This window comes from Leptidea sinapis, chromosome 27, assembly GCF_905404315.1.
Source record: "Leptidea sinapis chromosome 27, ilLepSina1.1, whole genome shotgun sequence".
Classification (NCBI taxonomy): domain Eukaryota; kingdom Metazoa; phylum Arthropoda; class Insecta; order Lepidoptera; family Pieridae; genus Leptidea; species Leptidea sinapis.
Genome location: NC_066291.1, coordinates 2,126,976 through 2,148,182, shown reverse-complemented (window position 1 = coordinate 2,148,182; position 21,207 = coordinate 2,126,976). Strand labels below are relative to the sequence as shown.

Below are 21,207 nucleotides of genomic sequence, written 5' to 3'. Positions count from 1 at the left end.
ATTTATTAATTTATATATAGGTATTTAAGTACTATTGCACAATATTTTTAAATTCTATCATTCTCCTTCCCTATTCCAGGGTTCGTATGCGTTGATGTCTTTTGAAAGAGAGAGGAACGCTTAGGGATGAAAAGTGGATTCGCAGAATGCCGGACGCACAAAAAGAGACGAGACTGAAAATTTCTTCAGCTTCTTTGGAACTGATACAACAAATTCCTGATGAAGATGAGGCAATTATCTACAAACAATTAAGGAAGTTAAGGCGAGTCGTTCGGCCAGAAAGATCATAAGCTGGGATAGTAAAGCTCTGATCCTTATTGAATATTTTGACTATGTTGCAAGCGTACGTATCACTGTATGTAAACAAAAGTCATCCGGCAAGGAATTAGCGCATTACATTTCTATTACCTTCTTATTTACATTATTTTGGTTTTCACATTTTTTTTTTATTTACGTTAACTTATAAAAGCGTTTGGTTACTACTCAGAAAATGTTTACAAAAACAAGTGCGAAAAAGCGTTAGAAAGTAAACTACTTAAACTAATTTTAGGTACCTAAGTATGATGTTGATAAGTATATTTGTATGATACAGAAAGACAAGCAGAAAGAAAGACATGATATAACATGCTCTTCTGTTTACACACGACTTCCAGAAAACACAAAGATTGATTAATTATATATTAGGAACGAATTCCTACACAAAGCGTACAAAATTGCAACGTAATATTATGTTATTCTTTAGTACTCTTCTCAACATCTGTGTCTCCAAGCTGTTCAATCGCCTCGAACACCCATTTATAGTTCATTGCGCCAAATCCCTGAAAGGATAACGATAGTGAAACACTTTTTCGAAATTAAAATAAAGAAACAGCAATGTAGATTGCGTTAACATTTTGCGTAAAAATAAACTGTTTAAGGATGTGAGATCACCGCCACCCAAATTCTTTTAAAACACGAGAGGAATCATAGAAGCATTGCCAGTGTTTGAAGAAGGTGTAGGCACATTGTTTTAAGGTAAACCATGTCGTATCATCCTGGAAACACCGTACAAGGTAGCTAGCTCATTACAGTTTAGTTGTACGTGACAAACAGTTCCTAGCGTACTGAGGAGGACCGTCCCATATTCAGATGGTGACAGCTTCAGCCGAAACACTTTCTCTGCTGGACAAAGGCCTCCCCCTAAGATCTCCACGGTGAACGGTCATCGCTGATCGGTCCTTCCTGTGGTCGCCTACCAAAACTTCGACGAGAGTTCGCTATTCGAGTACTTTACTGCCCCAACGCCTATCTTTTCTTCGAGCTATGTGCCACGCCCACTGCAACTTCAGTTTCGCAATCATCCGGACTACGTCGGGTGACTTTTGTTCTCCTACGGATCCTCATTCCTGATCTTGCAGGGAAACCTCGAGCAAAACCCTCTCTTTTGCCCTCTGAGCGGCCATGACCTTTCTTATAAGGACTGACCGTGAATTTTCTTTTATCTCGGAATATTCTCCGTGATAAAGCAGTAGAAAGAAACGTGGTCAAATGGATGAAACTGGCGTGCACCAGATCAGAGATGAGAGGCAAACTCCAGATATGGCTGGACCTACTGCTTATATAGCGCTAGAATGTGGCACAAACTCACAAAACCGCAAGTTATACTATATATCCAGGCTTAGATAATTTTTTTATTAAAACATTGAACAAAATTGTCAAAGTGCTTATAAACAACCTCACCTTATGATTTCTTCGTTGTATGATTTCGATGAACACTGTAGGTCGGGCCTGTAAATGTTTAGTGAAGGCCTGTAGCATGTAGCCCTTTTCATCGAAGTCTATCAATATGTTCTCTTGCTCTAGTTCCTCTATGGTCTCTTTGACGTTTAGGGAGCTTGACTTCAGTTTGTCTTTGATCATCTCGTAGTACTTTGGAGGCCAAGTCAGTATTTCAGCGCCGCGGGCCTTTAGACTTCTAATCTGTAAGCATTTAGGTTATTGTACATCTGCAAATATATGTTCGATCGGTCTTTTAGACAGGTGTACACGTATTTTCTACGGCTAGTTTGTCAGACGTTATTATATTAGATGAAATGTAGTTTTCATAGAGTCAATTTTTCGTCATTTTGCGTCAGTTATTAATTTTTCTTTTATTGGTTGGTGGTGTGCCGTGCTCCAAAATACAATCCACATCAACACCGCTTGCAAGAGGAGAACAGAGCAATGCCAGGTAGGTCATTTTCCATGTCCTTTAATTCCCTTCTTAGCACAAAATCGCTCTGCCACCATGTGGTAATTGCCACACCCTCAAAGCACGCGCATACATTTGTGGTACACAATACTTACCACACATTGTACGTAAAGCTAATATCAGATATACAATTATTAGAAATTGAAACTCATCATCATCATCAGCCGGAAGACGTCCACTGCTGGACGAAGGCCTCGCCCAAAGATCTCCACGACGTTCGGTCATGAGCTGCCCTCATACAACGTATTCCGGCGATCTTGACCAGATCGTCGGACCATCTTGTGTGGGGCCTACCAACACTGCGTCTTCCGGTACGTGGTCGCCATTCGAGGACTTTTCTGCCCCACTGGTCATCTGTCAATCGTATTATATGCCCTGTCCACTGCCACTTCAGTTTCGCAATCATTGAAACTCAAAAACCGCTAATTAAACACATATTTATCAAAAATATGTGTAAGACAGTATTTTGAAATAACTTTATGCTCAAGGATGAGCTTTCAACTGACAACCCTTTCGCAAAACCGACGTAACATTGTCACCAAGCTTACTGAAATAATTAAGAAACTCATACATACTCTTTTCCGCTCTTAAAAGTTAAGCTTATCTAAGTTAAAGCTTAAAATGGCACCTTAGATGATTTACACGTATATAGTCTTGCTGTTAGCAACGCATGACAAAAAGCCAGGTTTATTACTGTAGTGTGTGTGACAGCTACGTATAAAACTCGCGAAACGTCAGTCGCTTTGTTTTAGTGTGCGTGCGTTGATGAAAATAATAATAATAATTATTATTATGTTGATGAAAATAGAGGCTTACACTTCACCGCTATTTTTAATCGTGTCTGTTGTCACAGTTTAATTAGACGTATAAATTATATAAGAACGACACATTAGAAAAACAAAATGATAAAGCTGTAAATACTAACAGTATTGACAATGTCGTCGGTATATAAAGCCACGTGCTCTACTCCCGAAGTGCCCAAAGATTTCACAAACTCTGTCACTTTACTGCTTGGTCTCAAACCCTTGGCTGCTTCATTCATCGATAGCTGAAACATTGTGATACGTCATTGTCAATTAATATAATATGAATTAAAAGTCATTATTAGTAGACGTATATATTAAAAAAAAAGTAAAATAAATTACTTAATTAATTTTACCAGGCTCCTTTGTACTAGATGCCGGCTAGATTATAGGTACCACAACTGTACACAAATGTGTAAGCATTATTGTGTTTCGGTCTGAAGGGCGTCGTATCTAGTTAAATTACTGGGCAAATGAGACTTAACAGCTTGTCTCAAGGTGACGGGCGCAATAATTTCATTTGTGCCACTCAGAATTATTAGATTTTTCAAAAATCCTGAACGGCACTGCATTCTAATGGGCAGGGCGATTAATTACTATCAGCTGAACGTCCTGACCGTCTCGTCCCTTGTTGTCACAAAAAAAGTTAAAACTCATTTTCTTTTGTGGGTAATAAATGAGACTGAGGCGTCACGCTCGGATATGTAACACTCGTTCGGGTAAAGTCTGCTTGAGTCGAATAAGGGAGTGCAGTCAGAGAAAATTGAGTAATTTATGCACAATTCTTATAATAATATATATTGTAAGTATACTGTTAGTGTTATTCTTAATGGCTGATTTCGTATTTTAACCTGACCTTGATTTATTGAATAAAAACATTACATTCGTAAGAATACAAATTTTGGAAGTACTGCATTCAGAATAACTTAAAGGCTGGCAACGCTCCTGTGATTCCTCTCGTATTGCAAGAGAATATGGGATGTGGTGATCACTTAACATCGTGACCCGTACGCTCATTTGTCCACAAAAAAAATATTTACCTTAGTTAAAGTTAACCTAATCTATTAGCAAGCAGTAAATATAAGTTTCGTTTATATTATGTATGTACATACCAATACGGTTTCGTTTTGGTTTATAACTGATGCAGAGTTGATACAAGAGTACGGAACCAAGTCGTGGCTGTAGTCGACGCACCAGAATCTAAGTAAACAAAATTGTAAGGAAGATTTAAACTTGTGATAGATTTTTTATATAATCTCCTGGGACTCCTCTCAGTATGGGGGTACCACAAGGGTCTATTCTTGGACCGTTCCTTTTCCTTATCTATATAAATGATCTTCATAATCTTATAGAGAAAAAACATAAGGTAGTATTGTTTGCGGACGACACTTCACTGCTTTTCAAAGTGAAAAGAAACCAAGCTATGTATGACGAAGTGAACGATATTTTATCTGATATCGAGTACTGGTTTAGCGCTAATAAGCTATTGTTAAATAGCAAGAAAACTAAATATATTAAGTTCACCGTACCAAATGTCTAAAATATAGATGCTATATGATTGTTGTTATATGACTTAAAAGATGGGCTGGGATTTTCTTATCAGTTCTTCTCCCTGTGCCATATTCTCTTTACGAACTGATGTGGCTTCATGACGTTTACCAAGTATTTAAAAAAATATCTTTCTGTTCTATTCTATTATTATATAGAAAAACTCAGGTCCGAAGAGATTTCCTGAGGGTGCCACGTTTAGAAGCGAAATATAATGGAAAAAAAAAATTATAATGTTATATTAAAAATATTTACTTGTGCATATTAAGGTTCCTTTCGTACCAAGACACGGAGTCTGAGAGGGTGCCGTCCCCAATATTACCCTCCACGTGGTCTATGAATGTCAAATTTGTATCCGGACTGAAAAAAATTACTTTATGTAAAACATTATAATAATCTAGAATTACTACAATTTCAACAACATGAAAATAATTATACCTGTCTTAATTTACTTACCAAATTGTTCGTAACTATTTCAAGTGACTGAGTATAGACATATTGTGACAGTATTTCTTTTACGAAAGATTCTTTATTAAAACTAGTAATATTATTTTTATTAAAATAAAATATTAGTTTAGTGTTTCTGTTTCTTAAAAGTTTCTTAAAAATTATTTTTTAGAGGAGTGGGAAGTATTTACATTAATATATATTATGGATTTATAATCATAGATCATTTATACGTCTAGATAGACTTACGGCCGTTCCCAATATACTATCTACAGATAGAGATAAATTACTACCTTCTACAGTCAGTAATTAGCTGTCAGTAATCTGAAGCTGTCCCAATATACCCGATAAGTCATTCTTATCGCCTTATATTGAGACGCGTCAATTGCCATTTCCATACAAACTTTTATCGCTGGTAAGCTATACGTCCTCCCATTGACAGACAGCGTGTACGGATAACGCGATTTACCGTCGATAAGTTTATTGGGACAGTAAAAGTCAACGATGGTTATGCTTTTTATCTCAAGCAGGCCACAACCGGAGATAGACTGAATATTGGGAACGGCCGTATGACAGCTGTGAAATTGACGTCGAAAAAAATTGATTTTGAATTAACCTCTATTTTGTCTAACACAAAGTGTCATACAAATCGCTAGTGAAAGATGTAGTTTGTCACGCACACTAATTTAGTATTTCTGGCCTGTTTTTATTGGTTGTCTAACAGCAAGAGACTCTATCTAGACGTATAAATTACCTAAGATTATAATAAAAAATAAGCAAAGTTTCATTTATTCTGGATCGCTGGACAATTTAACATGAATTTTATTGTGCTTTAGTTGATTTAGATTGTCGTATTATATTCACAGAGAACTTAAGAAATAACGGCGAATTTCGGGGAAAAATTAACTAAATATACTTAGTATCCCGTTAAATCAAGTAAATAGTTCTTAAAACCAAGATGGTTAAATAGTTAAACATCTTAACTATTTGACTATTATGAGTATGATTTTGTTTGTTTGCAACTAATTTATTATATTCACAGTGCCCGATATGTGCTGTTGTGATTGCGTTCTACATTTATCTTAGCTTGCCATCAATAAGGTCGAGAATTCTTTACGCTGGTTGATACCTAAATTTTAGAACTTTAAAATTCAACAACCTTTCCTGACCTTTTTAACAATAATAATATAAATTATTATATTATGTGCGGTCCAAACTCAGACAAAAAAAATCCTTCAGGTGTGTTAATATGTGAAGGCTTTTATATCTTTGTAAAAAGTTTAACTTACAGTAACTTGTTCATGGGATCGTCTTCCATCGCGGTATATCCAGGAAGAAATACTCCATTGTAATCTGATCTGTCTATCAATGTATGCGTATTATCACCGTACTGAAACAAAGCGATGAAATTCTTGTTCAAATTTTTTAACATATACAAATTTCAGGTATTGTTGTGTACTAAGATTATATGGTTTCTCTCCTAGTTTATTAAATATTCGAAAATAAACCAGAATTCATAAAGGAATTAGAATCAGCAGAGAAAAAGATCGCTTTAAGCATTAAGTAAAGAATTTAGTTATCTGCAATTTATCTGACATTGTAACGCTTATCCCATAAAATACAACATTATAATTTATTTTAATGCACAATTGGTAGTTTCAAATTGATTCTTATAATAAAATAAACACTTTTTTCGCTACTGTTATTTCAAGTAGATAGAACATTGCCTTTACATCATTTGGACAAATACTTTTAATAGTTACGACGATGACCAACCGAGTGCGCGATACTAACGTACGGTCCGGTGGCGGGCAATTAAAATTTATGATTTTAAGAAGAGTTCTGGACAACATAAAGCTACATATTATCACGCTAGATGTAGGCCTAGGTATTAAAGCTAGTAATTACTATGTATACACAAATACATTCTCTTTTATATATACTTGTCAAAACAAAATAAGGGCCACTTGATTTTTTATGCATTCTCAAGTAGCTGATAATTTATTGTGATGTTACCTTAATTGTTTACACACGTTTTTTTGTATATTCCACCCGCATAATTGTTGAAAGTTAGATATTTTTAGATAATTTATTGTAACCACTTGATTCTACCCGATATTAAGACGGATTTCAACTCAGTCAAGTTGACGATACTCTCAGGAACACTGTAAGTTTCGTTTGACTAGTGGCTGAATTAACATTTTAAAAAAGTTATGCCGAGAATTCGAAGTCATATGGACTTGCCAACCGTAACTAGGGCTGTAATATTGCTTCAAGAAGGCCATTCGCAGCGTTCTGTGGCGTTGCAGCAGGGTTTTTCCCGGCGAGCGATCCAGAATGCTTGGAATCGTTTTCAAGAGACTGGGAGAACCAGGAGACGGGGATCTGACAGAGTTCGAGCAACTACAGCACAGGTATAACAGGCCGTTCGTTACAAAACCGTTTGCAGCAGGCGACCGGTACACGTGTTAGTGATCAAACTATTAGGAATCGTTTACACGAGGACCAGCAGTTCTCCAGGAGACGTGTAGTGCGGATACCATTAACAAGTGTTCATTGTGCTCATTTTTAGTGATGACCGTCGCATTAGGGTGTGGAGGCGTGAATGCATGAATGTGACAGATTTGGGGGCCCCAATGTTATGGTATGGGGAAGAATCTCTATGTCAGGCAAAACCGAGCTGGTAATTCTAAACGAAGGCACAATAACAGCTCAACGTTACATCGAGGAGGTCATAAGACCCCATGTGGTCTCATATGCACAGAGAATCGGCGCAAGATTCCATCTGATGCACGATAATGCTCGCGCTCATACAGCTAGGGCCACCAGAGAAGCCCTAGAGGAGGCTGGTATACAGGTGTTGGCCTGGCCTGCAAACAGTCCGGATCTAAATCCCATTGAACACATGTGGGATTTACTGAAACGCAGTGTTCGAAGCACAAACCAACCCGTGCACAATGAAAGACAGCTAATAAACGTTCTGAAATCAAGCTGGGAACAAATTCCTCAAGAAACAGTGGTACACCTGGTGGAGAGTGGACCTTCTAGGCTTCTAGAGTGCATTAGTAATCGAGGACGGCATACTAGATATTGAGGAAAGTCATAAATCAAGAAACTTTTTATGTTTTTTTTTTTTCAGAATTTTTTTCCTCACTAATTATTTTTGCAAAAATGTTAATTTTTAGAAAAAGTGGAGATTTTTTTTTAATGGAATGCATCATTATTTTATGCTGTCTACAATAAAAATCAATCAATTTATCCAATTGGATCATTGATCAACCTTCAAACCTCAAGAATTCATGAGAATACTGTAAAAACGTGGTGGCCCTTATTTTGTTTTGACTAGTATATTTACGTTTACAATGAATTATTTAATACGTTGTGTATTCAATAGTTTCTAGTAGTAGTAGTATGTCTGCCGTAGTTTAATAATAAATTAAATATAACTGTACCGTTCTCAAAACAGCATATTTTATTGTTCCATGGTCATCCTTCTCAACTGTTACATCCTTCACGATGACTGCACCTTCTTTCTTCGATCTCTTCACCAGCTCGTGTAAATCGTTCACCTCAAAGGCAACGTCTTTAACAAAATCTCCATGAGCCTCTAAATCTTTCGCAATTTCTCCGTGAGATTTAGTCGGTGATTCAAAAGCTATTGTGATCTGAGGATTATTGTCATTTGTGTACTTCTTAAATATATTCAAAATTAAATATTTTAAAAGTACTATTATTCAAAATAGCAATTTACAGTTATTTTTTGGTAGAAAATGCATCAAAATCTTGAACGGATGGGCGCAAGAAATTTAGCGGTATATTGCAGGTCTGTAAAAGTTGAAAATGAAACTGGTAATAGTAAACCGGAATAGCGATAGTCAAGTTAGATGCAGTTGTTAGATGAAGAGTAAAAAAGTGGAGGAAAACTTAAGACGTAACGGCGAGATTTCGGGGAAACTTAAAATAAATTAGTATCCCCTTAAATCATGTAAATAGTCATTAAAACCAAGATGGTTAAGCATCTTAATTAGTTGACTATTATGAGTATGATTTTGTATGTTTGCAACTAATTTACTTACATGTTTTATGTGGGAGAGGGGCCAAAGAGGCAAGAGGCTCACGTGATGGGAAGTGTTGAGACAATAGCCCAAATAAAGGGGTTAGGAGATGCGAAAAACTATAGCTTATTATTGAATAAACCAAGTGGCTATGGGAACCCAACAAGTTCCGTGCAAACCTCGTGGTTGTAGAATACCAGATGTCAACATGATGCCGGTGAAATTTCATATTAACGTAATGTCCGGTGGTAGAATTTATTTCACGCCTGAAGATATTTTGCGCACACTCTGATAGGGTTACAGAAAAGCGCTTCTGCCAGAACTATTAAAGAAGAAGAGAACTTCTTCTTTCAGAAGAAAGGACCGCGATACGAGCAAAAAAATAATATGCACACATACTACAATTGAAAAAAAAAATATTTATAACAAACCACCACCACACAATTATTAAATAACAAACCAGAATGAGTAATAAATTCTTAGAACTAACAATTAAAACCAATTAAATAATACAATTTATAGCTAAAAAAGAAAAAAGTACTGTGCGGCAGTGAATGTCACCAAATGGAGCTAACTCAGTAATAAGCTGCAATGGCGTGGCGCCAATGAAGCACTGGTTTTCAGTAGCCTCAACATTATTGAGTCCTGGAGTAGCAGCGACTAGTAATTTTTGAATTACTACAGCTCGGAGAGCGAAATAGAAGGGACACTTTTATCTAGCTTTCGTTATTATATGTGGACAAGTCACTATCCCTAATGCGAACGAAGTTGACGGCGAAAACAAGCACTAATTATTTAAGAATACTCACTTTGTTTAAACGAACAGCGTAAGAGAGTCTAGGATTATCTTCTGATGCTTCCTTAACAGCTAAAGGCGTGAAACCAAATCTTGTCACGAAATAACTTGAAGCCTGTTGAAGTTTTTAACCAAATTCATTCAAACTAGCATTTAAAATTAGCTCAAGCCCAAAGTTGAAATGCAGGTTAAAATAATAAAAAATTTGTTACTTATATAAAATATATTTGTACGCATGAATTATGAAAAAGGTTAAATTACTTTCGTTTTTAATATGTAAAACTGTGTATAGTATGTTTTTGATTTCAATGTACACTTTGCTATCAATGTTATATAGGCACTTTAGAATTTTGTTGTACACTCTCATATCTGTAGATAGATAGATAGAGGTAGATAATATAATATGTTTGTGTCAGATTGCTTTGGTGAAATCATTGCTTGCAGGTAAAGAATAATAAAAAGCTACATATTTTCCACAACAAAAGATGTTTTCAAATTAGGATATGAACTTATGTATGTGTAATATGAATCCGTAATAATCTGGACCAGAATACGTTGGATGAGGGCAGCGCAGGACCGATCGTTGTGGAGATGTTTGGGGAGGCCTATTTCAAGTAATGGACGTCTTCCGGCTGATGATGATGATGAAGCCAAAATAATAATTATACACTTGGCCCGTGGGGCCCAGAGGCGCGGAGAATGTACTAAGTACTATCTACGCGCCTTAATAGGGCTACTGGAAATCCAAGCGCTGGTTGCTATTTCGGTCAAGGGATCAGCCCAGCTTTACAACGCGGAAATGCTGCCAGTTTTCTTGGTACACTTCCGCAGCAATTGAAGCAAACGCCAATAGACTTCCGCATCACCAGGGGTGAAGGAATGCGTTGTCTACCAGTTCAGTTCAGTTGGACTCTTATAATACCCTCTAAGATAATTTAATTTATACTTTTCGAAAGATAAAAATGAGAGGGCTGATATAAATGGGTGCAAATGAAAGAATCCAGGAAAGTATATACAAGCTCTGCCTATGAGAGACAAAAAATAGTTCTTTATTTCTTCAACCCATTTGACTTTAAAATTTACTGCGTGAGGTTCCATTTTAAGAAAGAAATATACATGTATTAAGCAAGAAGCATATAAAATATATTTAGATGGAATTGTGATTCATTAAATACATACCGTCTTAGCATTTCCAACCCAAAATGTGAGATGATCGAAGTTTAGGACTTTAACGTCTTCTGGCTTCATGATACTGCTATTCTCATCTGAAATTACACTGGAAATATAAAGAAAATCTGCTGACAACATTGTTTCAATTAGTATTGTGTTACACAGAAACTTATTAAAACAACTATCAAGGGAATCAGCTGATAACTTTGTACTTCTGAAGGGGGACAAAATAACGTTCGGGACATCTGGTTTTGAATGATTGCCGTCGCCAACAGTTTTTTTTTTATAGAAAAGGAGGACAAACACTTCGTGTTAAGTGATCGCCACCGCTCACATTCTCTTGCAACACCAGAAGAATCACAGTAGCGTTGCCGGCCTTTAAGAAAGATGTACGCGTTTTTTGAAGGTACCCATGTCGTAAAAAAGCTCCATGAAAATCGCACTGTAGAGGACCGTCACACATCCAGATGAAGCGGATGATATCCTAACTTGTGTGTAGGAAGCAGGTGACACAGCTCTTCGGAACACTCCATTTGATAAATGCGCTAGAAGACACACAATGAAGCAATGTCTCTACTCAACGCCAAGTGATCCAGCCGTTCACAGAGAGCTGGATCCTCGACAATTCGATCAATTGCTCTGCGTTGCACGCGGTCAAATGGATCGAGCTAATACAGGGGTTTTAGGACTTCAGAGAAATCACAGGAGCGTTAAAGATGTTCACCAGTAAGATGATACTTATTCAATAGTTATGTTAAAGCTAAGTTGATCACGTGGTTGTAAGTGCATTAAGTGCACATGTCATATGGAACAGGAAAGAATGCTTGTTTCATAGTTTTGTTGGAGGCGGGTGAAGAAGTTATGTCCATATATGAACTGTTTGTTGGTACCAGGCCATCACGAACAACCTTTTTATTGTTAAAATGTCTGAAGTAAAAGTTTTTTTCTTCATCTTGAGTTAAGTATTTACATATTTTTCTGGAACCCTGGTGGAATATATCGTTTTAGCAACTTTTCTCACTGATTTGATGATCATTTGATCTAAAGCACTAAACATCTATATTTTGTAGAAGAATAATAAATTATTATTATTCAATGTAGTATTCGTTCGAGATAGAACTGTCACAATACTTATTGCAACAAAAAAAAGTTGTGCTTGTAGTGAGATCATTTATACGTCTAGATAGACTGTGACAGCTGTGAAAACGTCGAAAAAAAATTGAGGTTGACAGTTAACCTCTATTTTGAGCAATGCACGCACACTAACACAAAGTGACATACAAATCGCGAGTAGCAAGAGGCTCTATCTAGACGTGTAATTATATTATTGGTTAATGATGATCTTGAGTGTTGATTCCACTATGTTTCACAATATTATTTCCATAAGTGTTTCGTCTCAATACGAGGCATCTCCCTGAGCTTGTAAATCTCTTGTTCAAGCGTTTGGCGATTGAAGATACTTCGTGTAGAAGCGAATTGTGTCGAATTATTTTTTGTAGTTTAGCGAATTAACACTAAAGATTAGTATTTTCTTTGAATAACGCGAGTTTTACCAACCCATTTAAATAAAAAACTTTTTAAAGGGCTAAAGCGCGTGTAATTGTAACTGTGTTTTTACATTAACTTGCGTAAAAGTTATATTTTATTATTGTTGTTGCAAACCTGACGTTTAGTAGAGCAGTCTACCTTAATACGTATTCCGAAGAGCTCACGAAGCGTCAAGCTATCTCAAATAATTATTAAAATTTAACTTTTACGCAAAAACTCATATAAAAACACAATTACGAAAGATTATCATCAAGATTATCTCCATAAAGTAATGAACGAGATATTTATTTTCTTACATCAATCTTGAATTCGCATCCGGGCGCAGTCTGACGTGATTGGGGTTTTACTACGGCACAGAACGTCTTATGTGGTGCGTAACAAATTAGATAAAATTATTGTCACTGTTATGTCCGTCACTTATTACCATAAAATCAATGAAATTTAGCAGCCGTATTAAAAAAAATCCGAATACAAGATATTCCTTCCTAATTTGCAATGCCAGTTGTGAAACATAGATTTAGGATATAAAACTTTAAATGACAATAAATCTCTGAACAACATGTTTTATACTCAGATTGAATGGCATTACCTTCGAAAGGTTTTTATTAATATTAAATTACATAGTATTTCATTCAGATTGTGCTACTTTTAATCTGTTATTAGTTGTTAATAGTAAATACTGTTGGTTGATAATTTGCCTTGATGATTGGTATATTTATAAGGACATAAAAAATAAATAATGATATTGGCAATCCTCAGAAATGTTTTTGTCTGAGGGTGGATCTTTAATGAGCTATTTTTTATTGTAATATTTTTGGAATTAATGGACTTTATATTAATTAGGAGCTAATTCAGCTCAGATCCACACTACGGTATTTGCTTCTAATACTAATCACACAAGGCTCAGCGGGATTAATTAGGATAGATTATAGGTATCGCGTTCACACGAGGGAACAACAACCGACAAAGAAACAACCTCAGAGTACTCCCCGTGATGAACGCGGAAGAAGATGCAGAGAGCAAAGACTAATAATCAAATGAAAGGAGATGACTTGATCGTCGATGATTCCAGCAGCTCTTTCATTGTATACGGTCAAATGGAAGAATCTGGTACTGGGGAGCGCCCACCCAGAGGTGAGACCAATACTCCATGTGAGGCTGAATTTCGGCCTTATATAGTTGCAGGCGGTGGCTTATACTGAAGTACTGTCTCACCACTCTCTTCCAAGTGACCACGGAACTGAACGTCGCTCGATATATCGATTGACTTATTTTTATCACAAATTGAAAAAAATATATACCAAGTCTACATATTTACTTCATGATGCCTTCGATCACTTCCTACCTCTTTTACTTTTTATTGCCAGATGGTCAACGTTCGTACAAATTCAATCTATTTCAATATTACTTCTTTAAGTATAGTACATCTTAATACATTACTGAGCGAAGAGAGCAGTTAATGTCATATACTTGTGACTAGCTACTGATTCCCTTTTGCTGCCACGAGGCTAAACCACGCTTCTACCGCTTATATTCATTATAAAGCAAAACCCTTAAGTATGCTTAAGAGTTAACAGTTATGTCATATAACTGTTACTAGCTACTCCATCCATTTATTGCCACGCGGATAAGCCACGTCTCTACCGATTAAACCCATTTTAAAGTTAAGCCCTTAAGTACCTATGTTTAATAGTTAACAGTGACATAACTAACTCACCTGTTATGTTAACACTGCCGCGAATCGAACTGTTAATTTTACATTTTTTCTTTATTTTTATAGAAACTGCTTATCAGCACGATCTATGTTCCCAATTAAAACTTTGTATATAAAATATTTATTATGAAGTCTAATATTTTACGACATATTTTAGCCATTTAAGTAGAATTGTAAGGTTAATATCTTGATAATAATCTTTAGATGTTGATATTATCTCAGTTGATACCTACTTATATTTATGTAAATGCATTATGAATAACGGAATTATAGTCAAGAGCAAACACAACAATAATATTTTGTATCACTTTGATCAGTAATGTGTTGCGTGAATCATTATTGTACGCAATATTGCTTCATGGTGTAAAGTACAAACGTACAGTCAAATAATTTAAATAAATTATGAGTCTTACAACTATCTACTAAGGGTAAATGTTTGTACACTTTTATATTAAAGTCCCAGGCAGTGTTCAGGCATTATCATAAATAAATTTAAATGTTTTATTAAGAAATGGCTCGTAAATCCTACTAGGTACTGCACAGCTGAATATCTAAGTGATCTGACAGCGTGTGACTAGATTATGAATATTTTATAGCAATAACAATGACAGTACAATATTGTGCAATTTATTAAAAAGACCGCAAAAAAAGAATGCTCCGAGAGTTTCTTGCGCCCCTTCTTCTCTCTCAGAACGCTATTTGTTTCCGAAGCGGTGGTAGTGTTAAAAATGCCATCAAAAAGAATTCTAAAGGAATCAATTTAGAGAAAATAACTTTTCCAGAAAAAATTAGCTTCATTTTATTTATTTATTTACGCAATCCAAACAAGATTAGATGCAAAGCTACAATTAATATCTACAGGATGTTAATAGAATCCTGTACTATATGTTAAGGCGTATATTGGTATCAAGTAGTGAGAATATATATATTAATTATCAGGAAATATGCACATTAAAATAAAGTGAGAATAGAGAGTAAGGCATTTGATTTTTAATTTTGTTTTTAGATCTGTGTCAATTATAGTACAGAGTTTATTTTAACACACTGTATAATGCGGTCTATCTCTGTCACCATCCACAAAAATTAATTGTGTAATAGTTTGGACCTAGTTTAATAAATACGTGCCGCCATAGAATTGTATTTATTACGATACTACAAGATATCCGATGGTTTGTTTACTGCCTCTCATCAGGGTCATCAAGGTAAACGACTTTAAACACGCAAGGTACATTTTAGAATGTCATAATATTATTTAGATAATTAATTTTTAGTAATAAGTTTTTTATATTTAACTAGCAGACCCGACAGACACTGTCCTGTACAGACGTCTTAAATTTCAAAAATCGGTCCAGCCGCTAGGGGTTCACTAACATACACACGGTCAGAAGATTATATTATTTGGATTGACTTGAGAATCTTAACCATTCTCAAATTTGCTGGAACACACAAAAAATCATGCAAATCGGTTCAGGCGTTTAGGAGGTAGTTCAATTGTGTTCCCCGAATCCAATTAAACACACTGTCAACACACGTCCAGAAGAATTATACGAGTAGATATATATATACTAGCTGACCCAGCAAACGTTGTATTGTCGATATTAAAATCGCGATACAAAAGTAACTGTTGATCGTAGATGGGTGAAAATTTGAAGTTGTATGTATTTTTTAATGCTGACTCATAATCAAAGAAATTTAAAAAAAAATGTTCGTGTGGACCACCCTTAACATTTAGGGGGATGAAAAATAGATGTTGTCCGATTCTCAGACCTATCCAATATGCACTCAAAATTTCATGAGAATCGGTCAAGCCGTTTCGGAGGAGTTCAATGTTTAACACCATGACACGAGAATTTTATATATTAGATAAAGGGATAAAGATAATAATACTTTTTTGTAAGTTTTAGCTTCGGTCGCGTATAACATGTCATTAATGACTAACTTATACTTATTATAATACTGAAGAAATTTTAATGTTTATATCTTAAGATTCTGAGGATTGATTTTGAAAAAATAAACTTGAAATTTTACACGAAAGAAAGCTTCATATATTTTATCAGCAATTAGACTTTGATCGCAGCTGGTGACTTCTACGTGACACTCCACACAAACATACAAACAAACCGACAAAAATTTCAAACGATGTTGGTTACGTTTCATTATCTATTTTTCGCTTCCTGTAGTTAGTCCTTTGTGTAAAATCTTTAACGTACAGATTCGGAATATTACGAAAGAATTCCATTATTTTATTATCTAAGATTATGTATATATAGATATAAGTATTTGGGTATACCTATACAGATGATGTTTGAATGTGGATATGCAGCATAAATTTTTAATGCTGAAAGAGATGAAAGTATCGAGGAACATAAAACAAAGAGATATTCTACCCACAGGTCATGATACAACGAATTTGGGAGAATGAGAGAGATAACGTATATGTCTGGCCCATGCCACATAGTGGTCCTTAATATATTATATACCCTCTGTACGGACTTGCAAACTATACAGGTTTAAAATTTTCCACCCATTTTGTTCCTTTCCTATCATACCAGTGGCGCGGCCTGGAAAATGGTGTGTGCCTACGTCTTGACACTGTAATGTTGGTAGAGCGCGTGCATCCTCCCCATGAAACATAAAGAACCACATCAGAAGGATGGTTGGGAAATTCAGCAAAATGCGTTCATTGATACGATCTCTCACCAACGATGAGATGTGCGTACACAACGCACGATGGATAAATGTCTCAGGCTATGGACAGTCGAAAGAAGCGATGCCTGCACTATCGCTCTAACTGATACGTCGACATATCGGCCTAAACATGCATGATATCCGATGGGCCTTAACGGGTCACAAATCACTTTATTGGCGTTAAGTGCAAAGGATGTCTGGATGAGGACGAAATGATCACATGAGGACGGCCAACCAACGGACAAAAAACATAGTAAATACAAGGTCGATCCAAAAAGTCTGTGATCACCCCAGGAGTGTTAGAAACTTTTGAAAGGAGCTGGTCTGAATGGATAACGTAAACCCAAACCATTACTAACTCACATAAGAAGGTAAAATTAATAAGAAACTATTTTGTGAACAATATTAACTATCTGTGAGTGTGGTGAATGTTTTCAAGACAGTTAAATCTCCGAAATCCGAATCTAAACAGCCACGGTAATAGGCCCTGGTAATTACCTACATCCAATTTCCTTCTCATTCCACGTGCTTGTAAATAAAGGGTGAAAACCCATTCGTTTTAGGGTTCGTTTTGTTTTCGCAAAGGTTAGAATCTTGTTTTCAATAATTTCTCTGAGTATAACATACACGTCAAGAGTTTCCTCCTTAATAATCGATTTTCATGTAAGGCGTGCGGTATGAGAAAAATATGGAGAGTAAAATCTACTCATCAAATGGGATAGTATCGTTTTTGGTGCGCATCATTTCTCGCGCACCTTTCACTTTTCAGTTGTGTGTGTGTGTGTGTGTGTGTGTGTGTGTATATACTTGTGTGTAGCCAGCATACACAGTATACTGCGTGATAGCTTAAGGGTGTGCCAAAACGTAACTTCCTTGATGGACCTTTTAAAATTGAAATTTTGAGTTCCGCTTTTAACAGGAGTTTGGGCATTTCCTGAGATATTTTGAGCGTTAAGGATTTATTTGATTTTTTAATTAATACGCTTTTATTAGCTTCTGCTGTATGTCTGTTTGTAACCGACTCCATTGGACTTGATTTTGTTTAGTACCTGTTCAAAGACAATCGTTCGTGAGGAGTAAACTCCAGTCGCGCGTCGGAGCTGACACCCACGTTTTACCTATCCCAAGATAATTGCTCAATGCCCCAAACGAAGTTTTCATTTCCTAATAATCAATTGCTTCATGATAAATTGACGAACGGCCCATATAAAGTTTCATCCGCTTAGGAGTAATATTTTGAAAAACGTTGATTTAGGTACGTGTAGTTCACAGACTAATAAAAAAATAAGGACTCCGTGTTACCTTACATAACAGTGAGGCACCAAAACAAGCCGGTAAACGTGTAAACACATAGCCCCACGCATACACTTACACTAATACAAGCCGATTGGCCGCCATTATGAGATTTGCCATCGTCTGTGACAGATCAGTTTGCGTCTCAATAAAATATTTTAAACATGCCGTCGTGCGTTGTGAAAAAGTGTAAAAACGATATTATATACGAATTTTTGGCCATATATGATTATTTAAGGGAGAAAAAATTGTGTAACTAGTATCCCCCGTAACCGCACTAGCATAACGGTGCTTCACTTGCTAATATCACGGTGCGGAGTCCTTCTTTTTTTACTCGTCCGTGCGTGTAGTTATATTTATTTTTCACCAGATTTAATCATTTTAAATTTCGTACATCTTAGTTTATATATTATGTCGTACTACCGCCCATTATTATAATAGGGGGGACTTTTCAAAAAACACTTCTTCTATTCTTTAAAGAATACTGTTCAGTGGCTCTATTTTCCTAATAAAACGAGAATAGGACCGAACCGACCTTACGTCAAAAAGTTAAGCATATCTATCCTTTCAACACAAATTAACGATTCTGTTCGACGGACAGATGGCCGTTGGGGCAGTAAAGTCCTCGAATGGCGACCACGTACCGGAAGACGATCTGGTCAAGATCGCCAGAATAAGTTGGATGAGGGCAGCGCAGGACCGATCGTCGTGTGGACGTTTTCCGGCTGATGATGATGATGATCCGATTAACGGCCGTTCCCAATATACTATCTACAGATAGAGATAAATTACTACCTTCTACTGTCAGTAATTAGCTGTCCATAATCTAAAGCTGTTGACAGACAGCGTTAACGGATAAGGTGAGTTACCGCCGTTAAGTTTATTGGGACAGAAAAGTCAACGATGGTTACGATTTTTATCTCAAGTACCTAGGGCACAACCGGAGATGGACTGAATATTAGGAACGGCCGTAAGGGAAATCGTATGATGCGTATTCACGTAACAAGATCGTACGTCAATTATTAAATATATCGTTGTCTTGCAACCCTTAGTTCAGTATTATGTGTCACGGGGAGAGTTCAGAAGAGCTGTTTAACTTGATCGCTGCCATCGAGTCCTATCATTTCACCACATGCCTAATACTATATATAACTATAGGAACACGCCACATATATAATACTCCACAGCGCGTTTTCAAAGAAATTTCCACGGTGCATTGGGCGGTGTTTACGGGACGATACGACATGGGTACCTTAAAAAAAAAACGGGTACACCTTTCTAAAAGGCCGGCAGCACTCCTGTGATTCCTCTGGTGTTGCGAGAGAATGTGGGCGGCGGTGATCACTTAACACCAGGTGACTCGCTCGTTTATCCTCCTTTTCCATGAAAAAATATAAGATTTATTTATTCAATCCACCAGTGATAATTACATAAAAAGCATCAATACAATATTCAATCTAAAGTTATTTCTAAATGCATTATATTTTAAAGATACAGCATCCAATTATTATGAAGCTTACAAATATTTATATGTTATAATCAAATGTAGTACTTATACATAATTTAAAACAAGTATTAACTTATTACCGAAAAATAATCACACTGAAATAGTTCTAGGCCACAGCTGGTATTTCGCTATATTGAAATCAGTTAAATGTATTTTGTTAATATTGCAAATTATTTAATTTATCAATAAAATTCTACTACGGAAAGTTTTGAGTGAGTCCCCAAAAGGGTCTAAATGTTTGCAACTATTGTTTAGTATTTCAGACATCCTGGAACTGCTGACGGAACTGAACGGACTGCTGAGAACAGTTTTTCGAAAATGTCTTCGAAGAAGTGTTATTGTTTTTCGGCGATATCGAGAGGTAACATTAAATTTAATCTTAGATACTAAATCTGGATTATCCTTTCATTGCAGTTTGCATATTTTATGTCACGCTCTTTTTTTTTTGGAAGAGGAAGAAAACGAGCGGTTACCTGATGGTAAGTGATCACCGCAGCCCAAACTCTCTTGTAACACTTACGTACAAAGCACTTAAGCAACAAGAGCATTGCCGACCTTATAAAGCGTCAAATAAAAATACATACTATGAGTTAGAAAAGCAAAAACACCATTGTGAGAGACAACGGTTTTACCATAGATAATTTATCCGTCTAGATAGTCTCTTGCTGTTAGACAGCCGATAAAAACAGGCCAGAAGTATTAGTTTAGTGTGCGTGACAAGCTACGTCTTACACTCGCGATTTGTATGACACTGTGGTAGTGTGGGTGCATACCTTAAAATAGAGGCTAGTTTTAAACTAATTTTGTTTCGACGTTTTCACAACTTTCATAGTCTATCTTAATATAGATTATATAAGTCTATGGGTTTTACTCATTTTAATTTATGAATTAAAGCTGTTTATCATATTATAGAATTTTACTAGATAGTTCTAGTAGGCCTTGATTTTGATTTGATTCTATTTTACCAGTGGGAGGCTCCTTTGCACAAGATACCAGCTAGATTATGTGTACCACAACGGCGCGTATTGAAATTACTGGGCAAATAAGACTTAACATCTTATGTCATAAGGAGACGAGTGCAATTAAAGTGCCGCTCAGAATTTATGTGTTTTTCAAGAATCCTCAGCGTCGCTGCATTGTAATGGGCAGGGCGTATAAATTACCATTAGCTGAACGTCCGGTTCAGTCCGGAACAGACGAGATTCCGTGTCATCTGATGGTAGCTAAGTGATCACCACCACTCATAAACTCTTGTATCTACCGGAAGAATCATTAGAAGGTTGTCTGCAAGGAGGTTGTTTTGGTGGTATGTTTCTCAGGTCTCTATATCGTATTATCCTGGATACCAGAACGCGAGAAGAAGAACACGGCAAGAAATCCTACACCAGAATATGACAGCGGTATCTTT

General features: G+C 36.2%; 1 protein-coding gene across 1 annotated transcript; it reads right to left on the bottom strand.

Moving 5' to 3' along the window:
- Positions 1-385: 385 nt before the first annotated feature.
- LOC126972827 (4-hydroxyphenylpyruvate dioxygenase-like) lies at positions 386-14,349 on the bottom strand. The gene is made up of 10 exons (XM_050819912.1): positions 14,315-14,349; positions 11,059-11,144; positions 9,893-9,994; positions 8,481-8,693; positions 6,318-6,418; positions 4,837-4,941; positions 4,146-4,233; positions 3,156-3,278; positions 1,720-1,959; positions 386-818 (listed from the first exon to the last, which is right to left on the bottom strand). The coding sequence occupies exons 2-10, from the start codon at positions 11,125-11,127 to the stop codon at positions 732-734; spliced, it is 1,128 nt and encodes a 375-aa protein (XP_050675869.1). The 5' UTR covers positions 11,128-11,144; positions 14,315-14,349; the 3' UTR covers positions 386-731.
- Between the last annotated feature and the right edge of the window lie 6,858 nt (positions 14,350-21,207).

Coding starts and splice junctions, on each gene's coding strand:
- LOC126972827 (XM_050819912.1), bottom strand. CDS start 11,127: ATGAAGCCAGAAGACGTTAAAGTCCTAAACTTCGATCATCTCACATTT. Junction 4,234..4,836: donor AGGAACCTTAATATGCACAA/GTAAATATTTTT, acceptor TTGTTTACTTAG/ATTCTGGTGCGTCGACTACA. Junction 3,279..4,145: donor ACCAAAACGAAACCGTATTG/GTATGTACATAC, acceptor ACAATGTTTCAG/CTATCGATGAATGAAGCAGC.